Genomic DNA, 18962 nt, shown 5'->3' with positions numbered 1-18962 from the left:
CCTTGAAGGATTTTTCCCGAACCCTGACCCCCATAATATCTGGATTAAGCCGGATTTGTGCTGCCAGCGGCTCAATGCTAAGAACATATAGGAGAGGGGACAATGGGCATCCCTGCCTAGTTCCGTTTCGGATTGGAAGGGATTCTGAATGACCGTGAGGGAGGCGAATTGTCGCCGCTGGACACGAGTATAAGCCTCTTAATGCAGAGATAAATGGCCCTGACAGTCCAAAATGGCCCAACACAGAGAACATGAAGGACCAGTTTAGCCTGTCGAAGGCCTTCTCCGCGTCCAAGCTCAAAAGAAGAGCCTCCACTCCTTCCCTATTCGCCACCTCCACCAAATCCAGGATTCTGCGAGTGTTGTCTCCCGCCTGACGATAGCGAACATACCCTACTTTGTGCGGGAGCCAGTTATTTAGACGTTCGGCCAAGAATTTAGTGAATATCTTGAGATCAGAGTTTAAGAGGCTAATCGAGCGGTAGCTCGCACAGTCCATCGGGTCCTTACCGGCTTTGGGAATAATGGTTATATAAGAATGTAGAAATGTATGTGGGATGTCCACACCCTCCATGAACAGATTGAAGAGGTGTGTTAGGTGAGGTGACAGCTCCTCTAGAAAGGTCTTATAGTATAGGTAGGTGAACCCATCAGGACCCGGGGCTTTATGGCCCGGTAAGTCTTTGATAACTTGGTGTATTTCGTCTGGGAGTATTTTCCGATTGAGTTCATCCAATGCCTCCTGGGATAGTTTTGGGAGGTGACAGGTGGTCAGGTAGTCGTTCACTATTTTTGCTCTGTCTGGTTGGGGCATTTGAAATGGTGGAGGGAGAGAGTATAAAGATGTGTAATAAGCATGAAACAATTGGGCCATTTTTGTGGGGTCATATTGAGGGATACCTGAAGTGTCTTTTATCGCACAGGGGGCAGTAGTTATCGTTTGATCTCTAAGCTTTCTGGCTAACATCGTATGTGGTTTGTTCCCGTATTCGTAGTATTTCTGGCGGGAGTACCGGAGGAGTTTCTCTGTGACCCTGCGTAATCTCTTTTAATTTAGATCTCAAGTCTATCACTTTTTTCAGGCGAGTCTTAGAGGGACGGGTACGGAGATGTTCCTCTGCTATGCGTAAGTCCTTTTCATATTGGCGATAGAGCTGTTGGGAGTCCCTTTTAAGCTTAGAAGAAAGGGCTATGCACTCCCCCCTAATGACTGCCTTGTGGGCTTCCCATATCAGCGGGAAGGATGGAGGTGACTGAAGGTTTTCCGTAAAGTAATTTCTGTATGGCCCGGCGGAGAGATTCTCGAGAATAAATGTTGGTTAATAAAGAGTCATTAGGTCTCCAGTGGGTTCTTTTTAGAGGGGCCGTCATCAGGTCCAGGGATATCGATATGGGGGCATGGTCCCACCAGGTGATGCTACCAATCCAAGCCTGCTGAAGTGTTCTTAGTGTGGGGATATTTCCAAAGAAGTAGTCTATTAGACTATGTGAATTATGTGGGTGTGAGAAGAAAGTGTATTGTCTTGCTGTTGGGTTATCTATTCTCCAGAGGTCATACAATTGGTCTTTGCGGATCAGTCTGTAGATAATTGTGATGGTCTATGTAAGCTTGCGGGGCGTGAGGGTGCATGCAATCTATCAGCATTCTCCGAAAACACCATATTAAAGTCCCCCCTTATAATGTGTATGGCCCCACGATGTGATGGGAGGCGTGATAGAACAGATGAAACAAATTTAATCTGATTGACATTGGGGGCATAGAGGTTACATAGGAATAGCCGTCTCCCATTTAAAGTACCCTGGACAATCAGGAAGCGACCCAATGGATCCGCCTCCCACTTGCTCACTTGAAATGGGCAAGTGTGAGAAATCAAAATGGCCACCCCTGCTTTCTTTTTTGAGTTCGTGGCTGAAAAGGATTGGGGAAACCAATGACGGGCAAAGTTAAAAGAACCTTTATCTGTAAAGTGTGTTTCTTGCAGGAACACTACTGCCGCCCTTGACCTCCGCATCTCCTGGAGGACCAGCCTCCTCTTCACATCAGAGTTCAACCCCTTAACATTAAGGCTCATTAACTTAGCCATCCCGTGACCTCCAGATGTGCTAGAGTGAAGGCTAGTTTCTGAGACTTTCGTTTAGTGTGTGAGATAGGCGTTCCCCCTGGACCCTTCTGTGGTAAAGCGTGTATACTTTGATAAATTGCATACCTGTGGATCTTACCAAGACATAAAATAACAAACACAAACATAACTATGTTCAACTATAAAATAGGAATTTTTGATTATGAGATAAGTGTATGGCAGTCAACACTAACCGTCCACTATCCCAATACCAGAGTCGACTTATATTTACTCAAAATAGAGAGTATCACATTGTATATAACCTGCACTGTAGACTAAAGTGCGAAAAGATTAGTACAACTCTGTCTCAGTGGGTGGGTGGCAAAACTCCACAAATCGACACACTGACCCAACCCCCCCCACCCCCGGGATTTTTTAAAGAGGAGAAATCACAAAGATATAGAGAACTATATAGTTAGACCCATTAGGAAGAAGTAAATTCTACAGGTAACCGTAAGTTCCCAGGAAAGCGCAGTCAAGTAGGTTCTTCTTCCCTCGAACTCCTGGATCGTCGTTTGCGCGATGTAGTGGCCGGCTGCCAGGTTTGAGGAAGTGGCGGCAACTGCTGGGGCATAGTCCAGTCTGGTAGATCTGGAACAGGAAGGTCAAAGGCCCGACAGAAAGGCTCAAGATCGGCGGGGGTCCGGAGGCTGGCTAGTGTCTCTCCTCGCCGTGCAGTGAGGCTAAACGGGAACCCCCATCTGTAAAGAATGTTGTTGTCCTTCAGAGACGACAGTAGTGGGCGGAGGGCCTTCCGCTGCTGGAGTGTTATCCACGAGAGGTCTTGGAATAACTGGATTTTGGTACCTCGGTACATCACTTGTTTTGGCGGTCATGCTTTAAACATTATTTCTTCTTTAAGTTGAAAGTCAATGATATGACAAATAATATCTCTTGGGTTCCCTTTCAAATTTTTAGGGCGTAGGGCCCTATGCGCTCTATCCATGGGAATTGGATTGACAGGCAGCCGCTGCAGAAGTGAGTTGAATATAGTCTGCAAAATTGTTATAACATCCTCCTTCGCTGGGGACTCGGGTACACCTCTGACCCTTATATTATGGCGTGCGCCTTTATTGTCCAGATCCTCGATATGACGCTGCAGCTCCCTTATAACGTTAGCTTGAGAGGAGGTTTGGGACTGAAGGTGACGGATGGTTGTTCTAGCCTCACTATGATCGTTCTCCAGCTGATTGATTCTTTTAGAGATGGAAACGACATCCTGCCGGACCGCCGCTATTTCAGATCTGCAGGCATCTTTAACCTCAGAAATGAGCGTTTGGAAATCTTTCTTGGTGGGGAGCTGTTGGACATGCTCCCACCACTCCGCATGGAAGCACATAGGCTGCATGGTGGAAGGGCTGGCCATTGCCCTCTCCTGGGTTTTCTTCCTGGTGTTATCTGGATCAGAGGGGGACTCCGGGCTCTGCAGTCCCAGGCCCCTAGTTAATTTGTGGGGTCTTTGGGGCCTAGAAGTGAAGGTTTCATTTTGCAACGTTGGTGGTTCCAGTGGGGGACTCCAGCATTCTGCAGGACCTCTTATGTGTCCTCCAAAGCCTCCCTGCAACCTCCTAGCAGATCCCCTGATCCCTCAGGGCCACTGCTCCCCAATCCCAGCTCCTCTGCATCCCACTCTGTGCCTCCCGCTCCTCTCAGCGTAGCGTCCACGTGGGTTTCAGGGCTCCAGCCGCCGCCACGCTCCAGTACTTCCAGGTGGGGGAGGTGCAGCATCTCCACCGCTACTCCCGCCCGGCTTCCAGAGCTCGCCTCTAGGGAGAACGGTAGTCGCTCACTTGGCCTGGTGGGTCGGGGGTGCTCAGGATCCTCCAGCTCACCGCGTTCTCGTTCCTGCAGGGCTGCAGGTGAGTTACCGTACGTCCTTCCCGCCGCCGCCATCTTGACCGCGAGGGAGGCCTCCATCCCGCCGGCACTCACGGGTCCCCGCTCCACAATCAGTCTTCCTCCTGCATCGCGTGCAGGCGGTCCCCGCGTGGTCTCCTCCACATTCATCGTCGCTGCAGTCGGGCTTCCTACTGCTCCTGCTCCCCCTGCAGCTCCCTTGTCAAAAAGGAGTTCAGGATGAGTTATGCTGGGGTCCCAGGATCTTTAGGATTCTTTGGGGGTTTCTTTTTCCCCATTTTGGATCCTCCAGGCTTGTTTAAATGTGCTTTTTGTAATCCCGGGTGGAGGAGCTCAGCACCTAGGCGTCCTGTCTCATGGAGTTCCAGACACGCCCCCCCAGTTTTGTTTTTTTTTTTGTGTGTGTTTTTAGTTTATTTTTCTCAGCATCATCTCATCCTCTTTACAATAAAGGATTTTCTGTTGTTTTCTTTTCATTTTTCCTGATTGACATAAAAGATGAATAAGGACAAAGACCAAATTATGGAGAAGATATTAAACCTGAGTCTGGAGATAATCTTCCATCTTACTGGAGAGGTGAGAGGCTCTGATGTCATCACATTACATCATTATCTATGGGGATAACAGAGGATATGACCGGAGAGGTGAGAGGCTCTGATGTCATCACATTACATCATTATCTATGGGAATAACAGAGGATATGACCGGGGAGGTGAGAGGCTCTAATGTCATCACATTACATCATTATCTATGGGGATAACAGAGGATATGACCGGGGAGGTGAGAGGTTCTGATGTCATCACATTACATCATTATCTATGGGGATAACAGAGGATATGACCGGGGAGGTGAGAGGCTCTGATGTCATCACATTACATCATTATCTATGGGAATAACAGAGGATATGACCGGGGAGGTGAGAGGCTCTAATGTCATCACATTACATCATTATCTATGGGGATAACAGAGGATATGACCGGGGAGGTGAGAGGTTCTGATGTCATCACATTACATCATTATCTATGGGAATAACAGAGGATATGACCGGGGAGGTGAGAGGCTCTGATGTCATCACATTACATCATTATCTATGGGAATAACAGAGGATATGACCGGGGAGGTGAGAGGTTCTGATGTCATCACATTACATCACTATCTATGGGGATAACAGAGGATATGACCGGGGAGGTGATGGACTCTGGAAATGTCTGTAGTGATATTATTAATGTCTCCACACTCAGGATTACACAGTAGTGAAGACCTCTAGTGATCGCTGTCAGGCCCCTGTGTGTGAAGGACGGGGAGGAACCCTGAGCTCAATCCTGGGGCCTCCACCTCACCCCCCGATACATGAGGACGTCAAAGACCAGAAGGTCCTAGATTTCACCAACAAGATGCTGGAGCTGCTGACTGGAGAGGTGACACTGCTGGGAATGCTGGGACATTATACAGGACGGCACTGGAGGATTCTGGGTGATGACGGTATCATTGTGTTGTCAGGTTCCTATAAGGTGTCAGGACGTCACGGTCTATTTCTCCATGGAGGAGTGGGAGTATCTAGAAGGACACAAGGAGCGGTACAAGGAGGTGATGATGGAGGAGCCCCAGCCCCGCACATCACCAGGTAATAGACAGGACTGAATACACCTGCCCTATAATTATCTGTATGTAATAATGATGTCCGTCCTGTCTGTGTCTCCTGCAGGTCTCTCCAGTACGAGGACGACCCCAGAGAGATGTCCCGCTCCTCCTCCTCCACAGGATCCTCAGGTAGATGGAGATCTCCCCTATGAGGTGTAGACGGCTGTGACCTCCTTGTGTTCAGTCTTGTTTTCTCCTCCAGTATTAGATGTTTTATACTTGTGTAATGAGAGCGGTGGAGACGGCAGGATCACAGCTGACCACAGACCTCACATGTCCGGATCTTTTCTCCATTATTCCCGGGGACTTTTACAATATTTTGTTTTGCAGCTTTTGGGTCCGGATAAAGATCTGAACAATATTAATTCTCCAGAGAGAAATGTGAGGGGCGATCAGCGGAGTAACGAGGAGATTCCTACAGATCACCGCCCCGGTGAGTACAGACCACCCAATAACGCACACAAGTCACACATTCCTATATTTCCGCTCTTTGCTGTGTCAGTTTCTCCAGCGGTATATTAACCCTTCATGTAAAATGCACATGAAATGTGAATGAATCTGTGATCCCGGTGCAGGTGATAACACGGGATGTGCAGTTATGTTATAGAAGAGAAATACAGCTGGACATGAATTCTGCCGATGTGAGTGAGGACGAGCTCCAGCTCTTTCCTATTATCCGCTGTCAGGGCTGATGAGGGGTTTCTCCAGTTAAGGGACTAAGAATCCATAGAAAATTGAGACCTAAAAATAGTCCAGTGTGTTTTAAAAAGAAGTTTAGAGGGGTGTGACCTGGCCTATGGAAGAGTGAGGACGCGCGGTGTCTCAGATTTTGCCGCCGGACAAAATATCAGCAGATCCACGCAGCCTACAGAGCCAGAAAGCATATCATGAGCCACAGGAGACGGGGCAGAACGCAAGGGTGCAACACCGGGGACTCTCAGGCGGAGATGAGAGGGATCCAACACTTTTTCTCCAGGATCAAACTGCCAGAGGCCTCCAAGGGACTCCTAAAATGGCCGCTGCTCCATGCAGTGAAGCCCTGGCTCATAGCTGTTTACCAGCAGCCACGTAAACACAGAGGAGCCTCCTGCACAGCTGACGCCGAGCAGCCAAACTCTGCTCAGAGTTACGGGGTGTCCAGGCGTGGGGATCCAATGGCCAGCCGGCGGAGCAAGTCAATCGGAAAAAACTCGTAAAGTAACGAGTAACCCGAATGCCGTACTATGTATGCAAGTAGCAAATAGTCGGAATTCAGGTTACTCGTTACTTTGCCAGTTTTTCCCCATAGACTTATTTTGCACACGCTATTCAGAATGAATACGGGAGAAGTAGAGAGTATTCGTTATGAGTATAGCGAGTATGAAAAGTTAGGTACTCGCTGAACTCTAATGCTGGGCCATTAGTGCACTGCGTGGGCACACAGGAGTCGGGGGTCCTGGCTGAACTTAATGAGATGCGCACATGTATAACTGCCATTCCCACCAGTGAGCATATGGAGGCCTATATTGCTAGGCTAGAACTAGCATACCGCTCTGAACCGCCATGAAGGGGCATGGTGAGAGGGTCGATGCCCAGAGTCACACAGGGAAAGTCCAGTGCCTTAAAGACGTCAAAAGCCTAGATTGTCATATTGGAGCAACATTCCTACCAAATACAGTACATAGTGGAGGCTATGGATGATGCTGAAATTAGGAGCCACAGAAACAATATTTGAGCATGTGGCTTGCCAGAATCTGGTAAATCCAAAGACCTTCTTCGTACACTATAAACCATCTTTAACGACATCCTGGGCGAACCCCCTAGCAATATGTTGGACCTTGATAGAGCTCACAGGGCTCTGGGCCCTAAACCTGTGGAAAACGACCGCCCGAGAGATGTGATATGTAGAGTGCATTGCTATGTTCTGAAGGAGCCTATTATGCTCAAGATCCGCAGTGGGCCCTTCATTTTATTCAAAGATGGACAAATCCAAATTGTGCCTTCTCTGCGGCCCTGGACATCCCCTTGGTCGCCATTGAGCTCTGGCCGGACATTCCGATGGGACTGAGGGGTGCTGTACCCGCAGGTGACCGGCAGCATACTCTCTGCCGGGAAAAAGGTGGGCGGACAATTCCTCGACCAACCCCCCACCCCCCTCCCCCCTTAATGGGTCATGGTCTACTTCACGTGGAATTGTTGGACTGTCCCCTCACCAGATCTATTTGATCTCGTCTCGGGTATTGCCTGTTAGAGTCCTCCAGGTTCTCAGACCTGGATGGGTACTATGTGCCTTTTAGATGTAGCGATGGGTTCGGTCCCCCTCTTCTGTGGTACCAATTGGCATAGCGGTGGTGGAGGGGATGCCATCCCCCTGAGAATTGAGAATTTTCTGTTTGAAACTGTTTATATTTTCCTCCCATACCAGAGATATAGTTTGCTCTGCATATTTGATACCTATGCCCCCCCCCAATTTAGGATTACATGCCACTTTTTTGTGGCGTTGGTTCAATATCCCTTGTTTCACAATCATTGGCACTCGTTTTTCAGCCCATATTTGTCCGTGTACGGGATACGTAGTTACCGCATTGGTTATTCTTTGTCGTATTTTCTCTGAATCTAGTTTCCTTTCTGGACTGTTTTTTGGCTTTTTTGTCTCCTTTCTTAGTTTTCCCTTCTCCACTCTCCAGTGGACTCTTTTTTTTTTTTCTTTGCCTTTTCTTACCGGACCTCCCCTTTTAAGATGTCACAGATTAACTGGGTTCTGTAAATGTGAGGGGCCTGAACGTACCGCTAAAGAGGTCTCTCGTGCTCTTTGACATGCACAAGAAGCAAATTCATATCCTACTATTGCAGGAGACGCACCTCAAGATTGGCCATCTCTCCTGCTTCAAAGATAGGCACTATACCAAGTGGGTACACAGCTCCAATCCAGAATGAGAATGAAAAGCGATATTAATAGGTAGCCACAAGGCTTTAGTACACTTTGGTTTTAGACACGACAGTCGACCCAGAGAGTAGTTTTATTTTTAAAAAATGTAAATTCTTCCATTTTCACCGTAGCTAACTGGTATTTGCTTAACAGTGACTCGGTGACAACTTGTTCCTCCCTCGTGTACTCTCTGGCTGACTTTCCAGAGGGGATCCTGATCTTAGGTGGCGACTTGAACTTCACTCTTGACCCTGAAGTAGACTCGACCTCGGGACATCACCCTCTCTCCCATAGGAAATTTACTGTTGTCAAACGTGCCACCCAAAACTTCCATTTGGTGGATATGTGGAGAACACTGCACCCTACGGATCGCAGTTATACCTACTACTCCCTGGCTCATTCCTCATACAGCCGCATAGACCTGTTTCTAATCTGTCAGTGTGCTCTGACCTGGCGGGTACAACACTTTATAGAATAGGAAGCATCTCTTGGTCAGATTAAGTCCCCATATTTCTGAGACTCTCCATCCTGGACAGACTCGGAAAGCCCTTGTTTTGGCGGCTGAATGACAACTTGCTCAGGAATTAGTTGTGTATGGTGGAATTGCAGAATACTATAACCAAATTTGTGGAGGTCCACTCAGTGGATCCTACGGCTCTCCCCACGCAGTGGGAGGCGCTCAAATGTGTATTGAGGGGGTCCTAATCAAATACGGAGCCAGGCTTAAGTGAGTGCCCAAACCATTTATTTCCTGGTAAAGAAAATATCAGATCTAGAGTATGCCCATAAGACGACATTGTCTCCACTTATAGTATCTGAGCTGATTAAACACAGAGAGGAGCTCGAATCCCTTGTTGACCAACGATACACACGTCACAAGACCAGGTTTAATAGATTCCTACATGAATACGCAGATAAATGTGGTAGACCACTAGCTAGGGTTTTCCACCCTAGGGGAGATCCTAGCCATATTCCCACGATTAAACGCTCGGATGGTTCCTTGACCTAGAATTTTGCTCAACTCACCAAACATTTCCTAACTTTTTACAGAGAACTATACATCATCAAGGGCCAATTTAGCAATCTGTGCCAGGAGGCATTAGATCATAAAATCAATGATTGCTTGACAAGGACAGCTTTCCCGACTTTTCCCAGGAATGAGGTTGAAGCTGTTATGGCAATCAGTCAAGCCACGTGCCCAATGAATGCTTCGTCGACGGGAGGAAGCCAGAGTCAGCAATGACAGTCGTGTGGTTCCCCAGCTGGGCAAATGCCCGGGGGTCATATTTATTAAGTTTTAACATATAAGTCAATGTACCACAATATACATTGGTCAATCTTATCACTATCACATAATAATTGGTTACATCCTTGTTTTATATCATACTGATTGGTTCATCTGGAATATCATGTAAATCAGAGACCGCCTGATCCAAATGGATACCAAGATAATATTCTTGGCATGCTGCACGTTCCAAGATGGTATATATCTTGTTCTTACATAGTGTAGGGACTTATTAATATCAGCTTATGTACTTGTGGAACATGCAGAGTCATGCTTAATCATACCATGTGCATCAGGGGCTACTCTCAGATAAGCTCTCGTACATTTTGTAATACACCAGCACGTAATATATCATTTTATATTTAAAGGTACATTACACACAATATGGCCTTCACTCAGGTCTGAATGTTATTCAGACTTATGTTATATATAGCAAATTCAAACAATAATAGCAACAATCTGATCTTGTAAACCTGATTATTTCTGTAACAAAGCCCTTGAATAGGATTTATCAGAGACAGAGATATCGTCCATTATCCGAGACTCCCCCATAAGGTAAAAGCCCAAATCCCGATGGGTTCTCCCCTAAATTTTATATTGTTGAATGCTCTCCCTATTCCTGACCAATTCTCGGCCAACACTCTGAGTAGCCCAGTCGCTGGAAGCTCACTTGTGTTATCCCCAAACCAGGGACGGATCATACGGTGGATTCCAATTATAGACCCATTTCACTGATCAATTTAGATAGAAAACTTTTTCGAAAGCATTAGCCAGAAGACTGGCCCCACCCTTCTGAAGATCATCCATATGGATCAAAGGGGGTTTGTGCAGGGTCATGTAGCCCGCGACAACAATAAGTTGTACCTTCTGATGGCCCGCTTCTTACCTATGTGTCTGTTTTAAGTCGACGCTGAGAAGGGCTTCATCCGGGTCAGTTGGAACTTCATGTTGGCCTCCCTACGGCAAGTGGGCTTTGGTGCTAAATTTTTAGATCGTGCTACATCCTTTTATACTGGCCCCTCAGCAATGGTCAAGGCGAACGGATTTTTGTCCCCCTCATTCCCTATCCACAATGGCACCCAGTAGGGTTGTCCATTGTCTACTTTCCTCCATATTATTATAATGGAGCACCTAGCGGTAACACTAGCATTCATGGCATTGAGGCAGGGGAGAGGCATGGTAAAATGGCCTTATTCACAGATGACTTCATGTTTATTTCCCATCCACATATTTCTCTTCCCTCTTTACTCAGAGTTTACTATATACTGCCTTCCTGGTATGACCCCTATCCTGCTATATACCCCCATCCTGGTATATGCCCTCATCCTGCTATATACTGCCATCCTGCTATATAGCCCCATCCTGGTATATGCCCTCATGCTATATACCCCCATCCTGGTGTATACTGCCATCCTGCTATATACCCCCATCCATCCTGCTATATACCCCCATCCATCCTGCTATATACCCCCAACCATCCTTCTATACACCCCATCCATCCTTCTATATACGCCATCCATCTTTCTATATACCCCCATCCATCCTGCTGTATACCCCCATCCATCCTACTGTATACCTCCATCCATCCTGCTATATATCCCCATCCATCCTGCTGCATACCCCTCATCCATCCTGCTATATACCCCCATGTGGTGCCCACAAAAACAAAAATGCAGCATGTCAAATATTCCTGCGTTTTTTACCCATTGAGTTCAATGAGATGTTCAAAAACGCGATGAAAAACGCAAATTTCAAATATAGCTGCGTTTCTATGGCTAAAAACGCAGCTATAAACGCAAGGTGTGGGTAGTACAGTCACGTGTACAGGAAAAGGATTGTACTCATCCAGTATTCCTTGTGTTGGTAAACACAGAAGAGTGAATCCTCCCGATACCGTCACCCCTGCTTCCACCGTCCTGCGCCATGTCCACTCCCGTCCTGCGCCATGTCCGCTCCCGTCCTGCGCCATGTCCTCTCCCAGCTCTTCTCCCAGTACCGCCACCCCTGCTCCGACTGTCTGCCGACTCCCAGGAAACGTCCGATCGCTGCAGGACCTGCCGGTGATAAGCTGATGCGGTCACCTGACGGCATCAGCTGACAGTTAAAGTCCAACAGTGAGGCCGGCTTTTTACGGCCCAGCTGGTTTAAATGATCAGCTGATGCTGTCAGGTGACCGTAGCAGCTGATTACCGGCCGGTCCTGCAGCGATCGGACTGGAGTCTGCAGAGAGGTAAGTATAGTTTGTTTTTTTTCTAGTGATCCACCAGCTGATTGTATAAAAGCCGTTTATACAATCAGCTGATGTGTCATGTGATTCAGGTCTTTGAACCTGACACATCATCTGATCGCTTTGCCTTCAAGCAAACCGATCAGATGATATTGGATCCGGATTGAACATCGCGGGACCCTCGACCCAGGACTACGGCGGAGGGGGGATTCTTCTTTTCTATAAAGATGGAGTCACTAATTGTGTTGCGTTTTATTTCTAATAAAAATACTTTTGTGTGTTTTATCTTTACTAGAAATTTATGGTGGCCATGTCTTAATATTGGCGTGCCACCATGAATTTCAGTCTCCGGGCCAGTTGATAATACACAGCTAGCCCTAACCCCATTATTATTCAGCGAGCCACCCAGCACCAAGGCAGCTAGAAGAGTTGGATACAGCGCCAGAAGATGGCGCTTCTAGAGCTCTTTTGGTTATTCCATGTAATCTTTGTTTTTGAGTGCACTGAATCCGAAAATGACCTCAGTTTTGTTTAAGTAACTATGTTAAATAAGACAATACCTCAAAATAAATGAAAATAGACTCATAAAATTAATTTTTTATTACAAATGTTTCATAGAAATCATTTTTTTAACTGCAGTGAGCTCAGTAACACACACTAAAATCGATTCTTCTTCCCTGTGAGGCTTCTCTTTGTACATTTACGCTTGTGAGTAGCATCTGTGATGTCTCTCTGAAGCGTCTGCCATCATTGTAATGCTCAATCTTCCCTGGTATCTTCTTTCCATCTCTTTAATGTCTTGGTGGAATCGTTCACCTTACTCTTCACTCACAGCTCCCAAATTTTCAGGAAAGTTGTCAAGGTGGGAATGGAGGAAATGCACTTTCAAACTCATCAGGCAACCTAAACCTTTCAGCATTTGTCTGACTATTTGTAGTCATGGTCTTTGTTATTGCCTAAAAATTTCTCTATAACCTCTTTAAATGCAATCCACCCTTCTTTTTGAGGATGCGTCATGGCATTGATAAACTCTTGATCAGCTATAAGGCTTCTAATATCTCGTCCGACGAACACACCTTCCTTCAATTTTGCTTCCAAGAGGCCTGGAAACTTGGCAACCAAGTATTTGAAGCATTCTCCCTTTTTTGGAAGTGATTTTACGAATTGCTTCATCAATCCCAATTTGATGTGGAGAGTAGAGTTGAGCGATGTTTGAGTCAAGCGGTTCGACAATTTCAAATTTGAGTAATTTTGGTCGGTGTTCGAGTCGTTCGACGAACTCGAACGATTTGCTTCAAATTCGGCAGTTCGAGTTACCGTTCGATAACGGTTCGATCACCAAAAGCGTGGCTTTTCACAGTAAGGCTGTGTGCGCACATTGCGTAGCTGTATGCGTCCTGCGTCCCCAGCACAATCCCTCTCGCTTTCCTACTCACAATCACGGGCCCGGCGCTGCACGGCTGCCACAAAGCTCCAGCAGCTTTTCCTCTTTCGAAAATGGCTGCCGCTTCATTATTCAATCTGGTATTCCCTGCTTTCCCCACCCACTGGCGCCCATGATCGGTTGCAGTCAGACACGCCCCCACGATGAGTGACAGCTTTCTCACTGCAACCAATCACAGCCGCCGCCGGCGGGTCTATATCGTGCAGTAAAATAAATAATAAAAAAAATGTGGTTCCCCCCTCCCCTCCAATTTTGATACCAGCCAGGAGAAAGCCACACGGCTGAAGGCTGGTATTGTCAGGATGGGGAGCCCACCACCCTAACAATATCATCCAGCAGCCGCCCGGAATTGCCACATCTATTAGATGCGACAGTCCCGGGACTCTACCCAGTTCATCCCGAATTGCCCTTGTGCAGTGGCAATCGGGGTAATAACAAGGTTAATCCTGGCCGGCGTCTCCCCGACATACCTTCCATGATTAACCTGTAAGTGAAAGTAAATAAACACACACAACGAAAAATCCTTTATTTGGAATAAAGGACAAAAAACACCCTCTTTCACCATTTTATTAAAATCCCCAAATACACCTCCAGTTCCGACATAATCCACAGAGGTCCCACGACGCATCCAACTCTACTACATGAAGCTAACAGGAGCGCCATAGAACAGGAGCACTCTGGGTCAGATCCACGCAGCAATAAAGTGAGCCGCGCTGTCAGCGGGGACATCACTGAGGTAATGCTTGCATGTGCGGTGATGATGGTGATTGTAGTGCCTGCGTGTGTGTGAGGATGATGAGTGCGGTACTGCTGGTGTTTGCCCACCCATCCATCCGCCCATCCATCCAGTCCATGTGAAAAGAGACGGAAGGCACTCACCAAATATGCGGTAAAAAAAAAAGCTGTTTTATTCGACCATCAGGTCAGGGGGAAAGGCGTGGCCTTTCATTGGTATGAGCACCGTGGCCAGAATGCAAGGAAATTTACAAGTCCTATAATGCGTGTATAAACCTGAAATAGGAAGATTGAGCGGTTAGCTCGCTGAATGGTGCCAGTGTTTTTTTTTCTACTGATCCATCAGCTGATTGTATAAAAGCCGTTTATACAATCAGCTGCAGTGTCATGTGATTCAGGCCCTTGAACCTGACACATCATCTGATCGCTTTGCCTTCCAGCAAACCGATCAGATGATATTGGATCCAGATTGGACGGCGCGGGACCCTTGACCCAGGATTACTGCGGAGGGGGGTTCTTTATTTCAATAAAGATGGAGTCACTAATTGTGTTGTGTTTTATTCCTAATAAAAATATTTTTCTGTGTGTTGTTTTTTTTTTTTTTATCTGTACTAGAAATTCATGATGGCCATTTCTGATATTGGCGTGACACCATGAATTTCGGGCTTAGAGCCAGTTGATTATATACAGCTAGCCCTAACCCCATTATTACCCAGCGAGCCACCCGTCACCAGGGCAGCTGGAAGAGTTGGATACAGCGTCAGAAGATGGAGCTTCTATGAAAGTGCCATTTTCTGGGGCGGCTGCGGACTGCAATTCGCAGCAGAGGTGTCCAGAAAGCTTGGGCACCCAGCGCTGCGGATTCCAATCCCCAGCTGCCTAGTTGTACCTGGCTGGACACAAAAATTGGGCGAAGCCCACGTCGTGTTTTTTATTTAAATCCCTATATTTTTTGTTCCCAGCCGGAATAGGTTGGTTGGGGCAGCCCGTAGCTGCCTGCTGTACCTGGCTAGTATACAAAAACATGGCGAAGCCCACGTAATGTTTTGGGGGGGGGGGCAAAAAGCTCCTGCATACAGTCCTGGATGGAGTATGCTGAGCCTTGTAGTTCTGCAGCTGTCTGTATGGAGGAGAGCAGACAGCAGCTGCAGAACTACAAGGCTCAGCATCCTCCATTCAGGACTGTATGCTGGAGGGAGAGGCAGGGGGAGCAGAACTGCAAGGCTCAGCATACTTCATCCACTGGTGTATGCAGGAGAGCAGACAGCAGCTGCAGAACGACAAGACTCAGCATACTCCATCTAGGACTGTATGCAGGAGTGTATGCAGGAGATTTTTGCCCCTCAAAAAAATGACGTGGGCTTCGCCATATTTTTGTATGCTACCCAGGTACAGCAGGCACCTACGGGCTGCCCCCAACCCCCAGCTGCCTGTTTGTACCCGGCTGGGAACCAAAAATATAGGGAAGCCCTTTTTATTTTAATTATTGCACAAATTTCATGAAATAATTTTAAAAAAAATATGACGTGGGCTTCGCCCAATTTTTGTGTCCAGCCAGGTACAACTAGGCAGCTGGGGATTGGAATCCGCAGCACAGGTTGGCCCAAGCTTTCTGAGCCCTTCTGCTTTGAATTGTAGTCCGCAGCCGCCCCATAAAATGGCGCTTTCATAGAAGCGCCATCAACTGGCGCTGTATCCAACTCTTCCAGCTGCCCTGGTGACGGGTGAAGCTTTTTTCACTTTCCATATCCTGAATTGTTGCTTCTGCTTCGTCCAAGAAGTCTTCATGTTCTTTAATTAGCTTCAGCGTTGCTATTCTTTCTTCCAGTCCCTTCACCTTTTCCTCTAAGAGGGCAACAAGTTTGCATTTTTGACAGTTGAAGTTGGATTCCTGGTGCAGCAGATCCGTAAACATGTGGCATGTGTTGCAGGTGACCATGTAGAATTTTCTTCTCTTCCATATTGCTTGATGCAGTGTATGATGGGTGGAAAGTCTTTTGCGATGTCCTGAAACAGCGAGACCTGGCAAGTCCCAGCAATCGATTAGCTTAAGGCGACTCTTCTCCTCTTCCCAGAATGCACTGGAAATATGCAGATGAGCTTCCTGCTTCTCCAATCCCTGGTTTTGCAATGTCCTGAAACAGCGAGACCCGGCAAGTCCCACCAATCGATTAGCTTAAGGCGACTCTTCTCCTCTTCCCAGAATGCACTGGAAATATGCAGATGAGCTTCCTGCTTCTCCAATCCCAATGTTAGGCAAGTTTGACCCGGCCATTAAAAATCTCCAATAAAGGGTTAAAAAATAAGACATTACACAGAGAAAAAATACTTTTAATAGAAATAAATACACAGACACACTTAGAGACTCCATGTTTATTACTCCCTCTCAACCCTCCATGATCCTGGTATTCAGTCTTCTTTCTTCTTCAACCCATGCAGCTCTGCTACATCAGACAGCACTGCATGGGAGGAAGACGCTGCTGCTCCCCCATGCAGTCTAATCACTCAGTGAGTGAGCGGAGGCTGTGGGTTGTAAGCGGTGACGTCACCGCTGCCACCGTTGCTATAGTAACCGGCTGTGGCATCCAGTCCTTGCATGTGGGCTGACTCTGTAAAGAGCGCTGACATGCAGGGACGGGGAGTCGACCATGTGCCCAAGTATCTCGCCGGTACACGGAGATGTTCAAAGTAGCACCGCGTACCGGAGAGTTGCACTGACAGGACCTAGCATGACGTCTAGCCATGTGACCAGTCTGTAGCCAATGAGATAATAGACACATGACTGGTCACATGCTATGACGACGTCACGGAAGGTCCTATCAGCAGTGCTGGTTACCGGGAGGGCGCAGCGATGATCGTAAGGAAAAGCGTCGGGAGCCAGAGTGCAGAACGCGTCGCGGGGACCTGTAAGTGTAATGGCAATGTTTATTAACTGTATATGTAGTAAATAGCAAATGGGGTAATGCAAAAGAGAAAAAAACTCCTAAAACATAACATTTAATTAATATGCATTAAAAAGTGGACTGCCACCATAAAAGAATAAAAAGTGTTATCATGGGCTGAAAAACAGAAATACCAGCCTCAGACAGAAACACTCAGGCACAAAATGCAGGGGGTATGAAAAAGCAAGTCACACACATACCTGCATTATAATCACAGCAAAGATGGTTGCTACGTTGGAACAGCAAATACCATATACCAACCGCAACCATGTAGATAAAGAAGAAAAAAACGGTCTTACCGTGTTTTCAAGGGCATAAGATGATAGAGCTCAAACACAGGCGACCTCACAAAGGTCCTACACAGATACCTTTTGTTGGCTCAAACCAAATAGTGTACCTCCCGACGCGTTTCAATAAATGATCATCAGGGGAGTCTTGATAGGGTACTAGTCGTCATACCAATAATAACACCAGGACTGGCAGACAATGAAATTGCCCCATGGACGGACTGTAAAGCAATGATCACAAATTACAGCCCATCCATATAAACAAAAAAGGGAGAACAGCAACCAGAAACCAAGCTGCTTACCCGATATACGTCCAGCAAGGAGGAACCCCTAGCTGCATGTGCCGCGCTGGTTGATTGAAAACCGCGCTTCTTTAAAGGGGCCGCGCATGCGCGGTGAGTCCACCACGGCGTCATGACGTCACTCCCAGCATGCAACCATGCCGGAAACCGCGACATCACAACGATGTCCCTTCGGCCGCATCAACAAGTATGCGCCGCCGAGGTCATCAAAAGGAGCCCGGAACGCAAGCCGATACACAAAGCAAAACCAGAAGTACACGGTAATGAAATAGCTTTTAACCAGGCTATGTCCGCATTAATTAACAACATCAAGGTATAAACCCTTGTGTCAATGTAGGTAAAAAGGGGGCCTACACACTCGCAGGATCATCCTGAGTAATAGGATACTAATCAAAACAGTCCAGCCAGGTATCCACTCGGACCGGACTCCAACCCACCAAGATAAAAAAGACACCCAAATCAGCACTAAACATAGCAAAGCATGAGCAAGAGGACAAACAGCACCGGAGGACTACTAGGAAAACAAAAAAGGGCTAAAATGACAGAGGAGTCCCAAAAACAGGGGGGAATAAAAGCCACAGTGCCTTCCTCAGAGGGAACAGCCACACAGAGGAAGTGTCTTTTTTATCTTGGTGGGTTGGAGTCCGGTCCGAGTGGATACCTGGCTGGACTGTTTTGATTAGTATCCTATTACTCAGGATGATCCTGCGAGTGTGTAGGCTCCCTTTTTACCTACATTGACACAAGGGTTTATACCTTGATGTTGTTAATTAATGCGGACATAGCCTGGTTAAAAGCTATTTCATTACCGGGTACTTCCGGTTTTGCTTTGTGTATCGGCTTGCGTTCCGGGCTCCTTTTGATGACGTCGGCGGCGCATACTTGTTGATGCGGCCGAAGGGTCATCGTTGTGACGTCGCGGTTTCCGGCATGGTTGCATGCTGGGAGTGACGTCATGACGCCGTGGTGGACTCACCGCGCATGCGCGGCCCCTTTAAAGAAGCGCGGTTTTCAATCAACCAGCGCGGCACATGCAGCTAGGGGTTCCTCCTTGCTGGACGTATATCGGGTAAGCAGCTTGGTTTCTGGTTGCTGTTCTCTCTTTTTTGTTTATATGGATGGGCTGTAATTTGTGATCATTGCTTTACAGTCCGTCCATGGGGCAATTTCATTGTCTGCCAGTCCTGGTGTTATTATTGGTATGACGACTAGTA

The 18962-nt window shown here is 47.1% G+C and overlaps 1 protein-coding gene and 1 long non-coding RNA gene across 2 annotated transcripts in view; both read left to right on the top strand.

Moving 5' to 3' along the window:
- Positions 1-4528, top strand: part of LOC142257571 (uncharacterized) — a 35116-nt gene extending 30588 nt beyond the window's left edge. The window contains exon 3 of the long non-coding RNA XR_012727644.1: positions 4476-4528. This is a non-coding gene — a long non-coding RNA (uncharacterized LOC142257571). The remainder of the gene's footprint in view (positions 1-4475) is intronic.
- The window catches only part of LOC142257479 (uncharacterized), a 345860-nt gene that overhangs the window by 300405 nt on the left and 26493 nt on the right, over positions 1-18962 (top strand). Inside the window, exons 4-6 of the mRNA XM_075329612.1 lie at positions 5478-5601; positions 5683-5747; positions 5949-6051. Coding sequence (XP_075185727.1) covers positions 5478-5601; positions 5683-5747; positions 5949-6051 — 292 coding nt within the window. The remainder of the gene's footprint in view (positions 1-5477; positions 5602-5682; positions 5748-5948; positions 6052-18962) is intronic.

The sequence above is a fragment of the Anomaloglossus baeobatrachus genome, chromosome 1 (genome assembly GCF_048569485.1).
Source record: "Anomaloglossus baeobatrachus isolate aAnoBae1 chromosome 1, aAnoBae1.hap1, whole genome shotgun sequence".
NCBI classification, from domain to species: domain Eukaryota; kingdom Metazoa; phylum Chordata; class Amphibia; order Anura; family Aromobatidae; genus Anomaloglossus; species Anomaloglossus baeobatrachus.
This window is presented reverse-complemented; position numbering and strand designations above follow the sequence as displayed.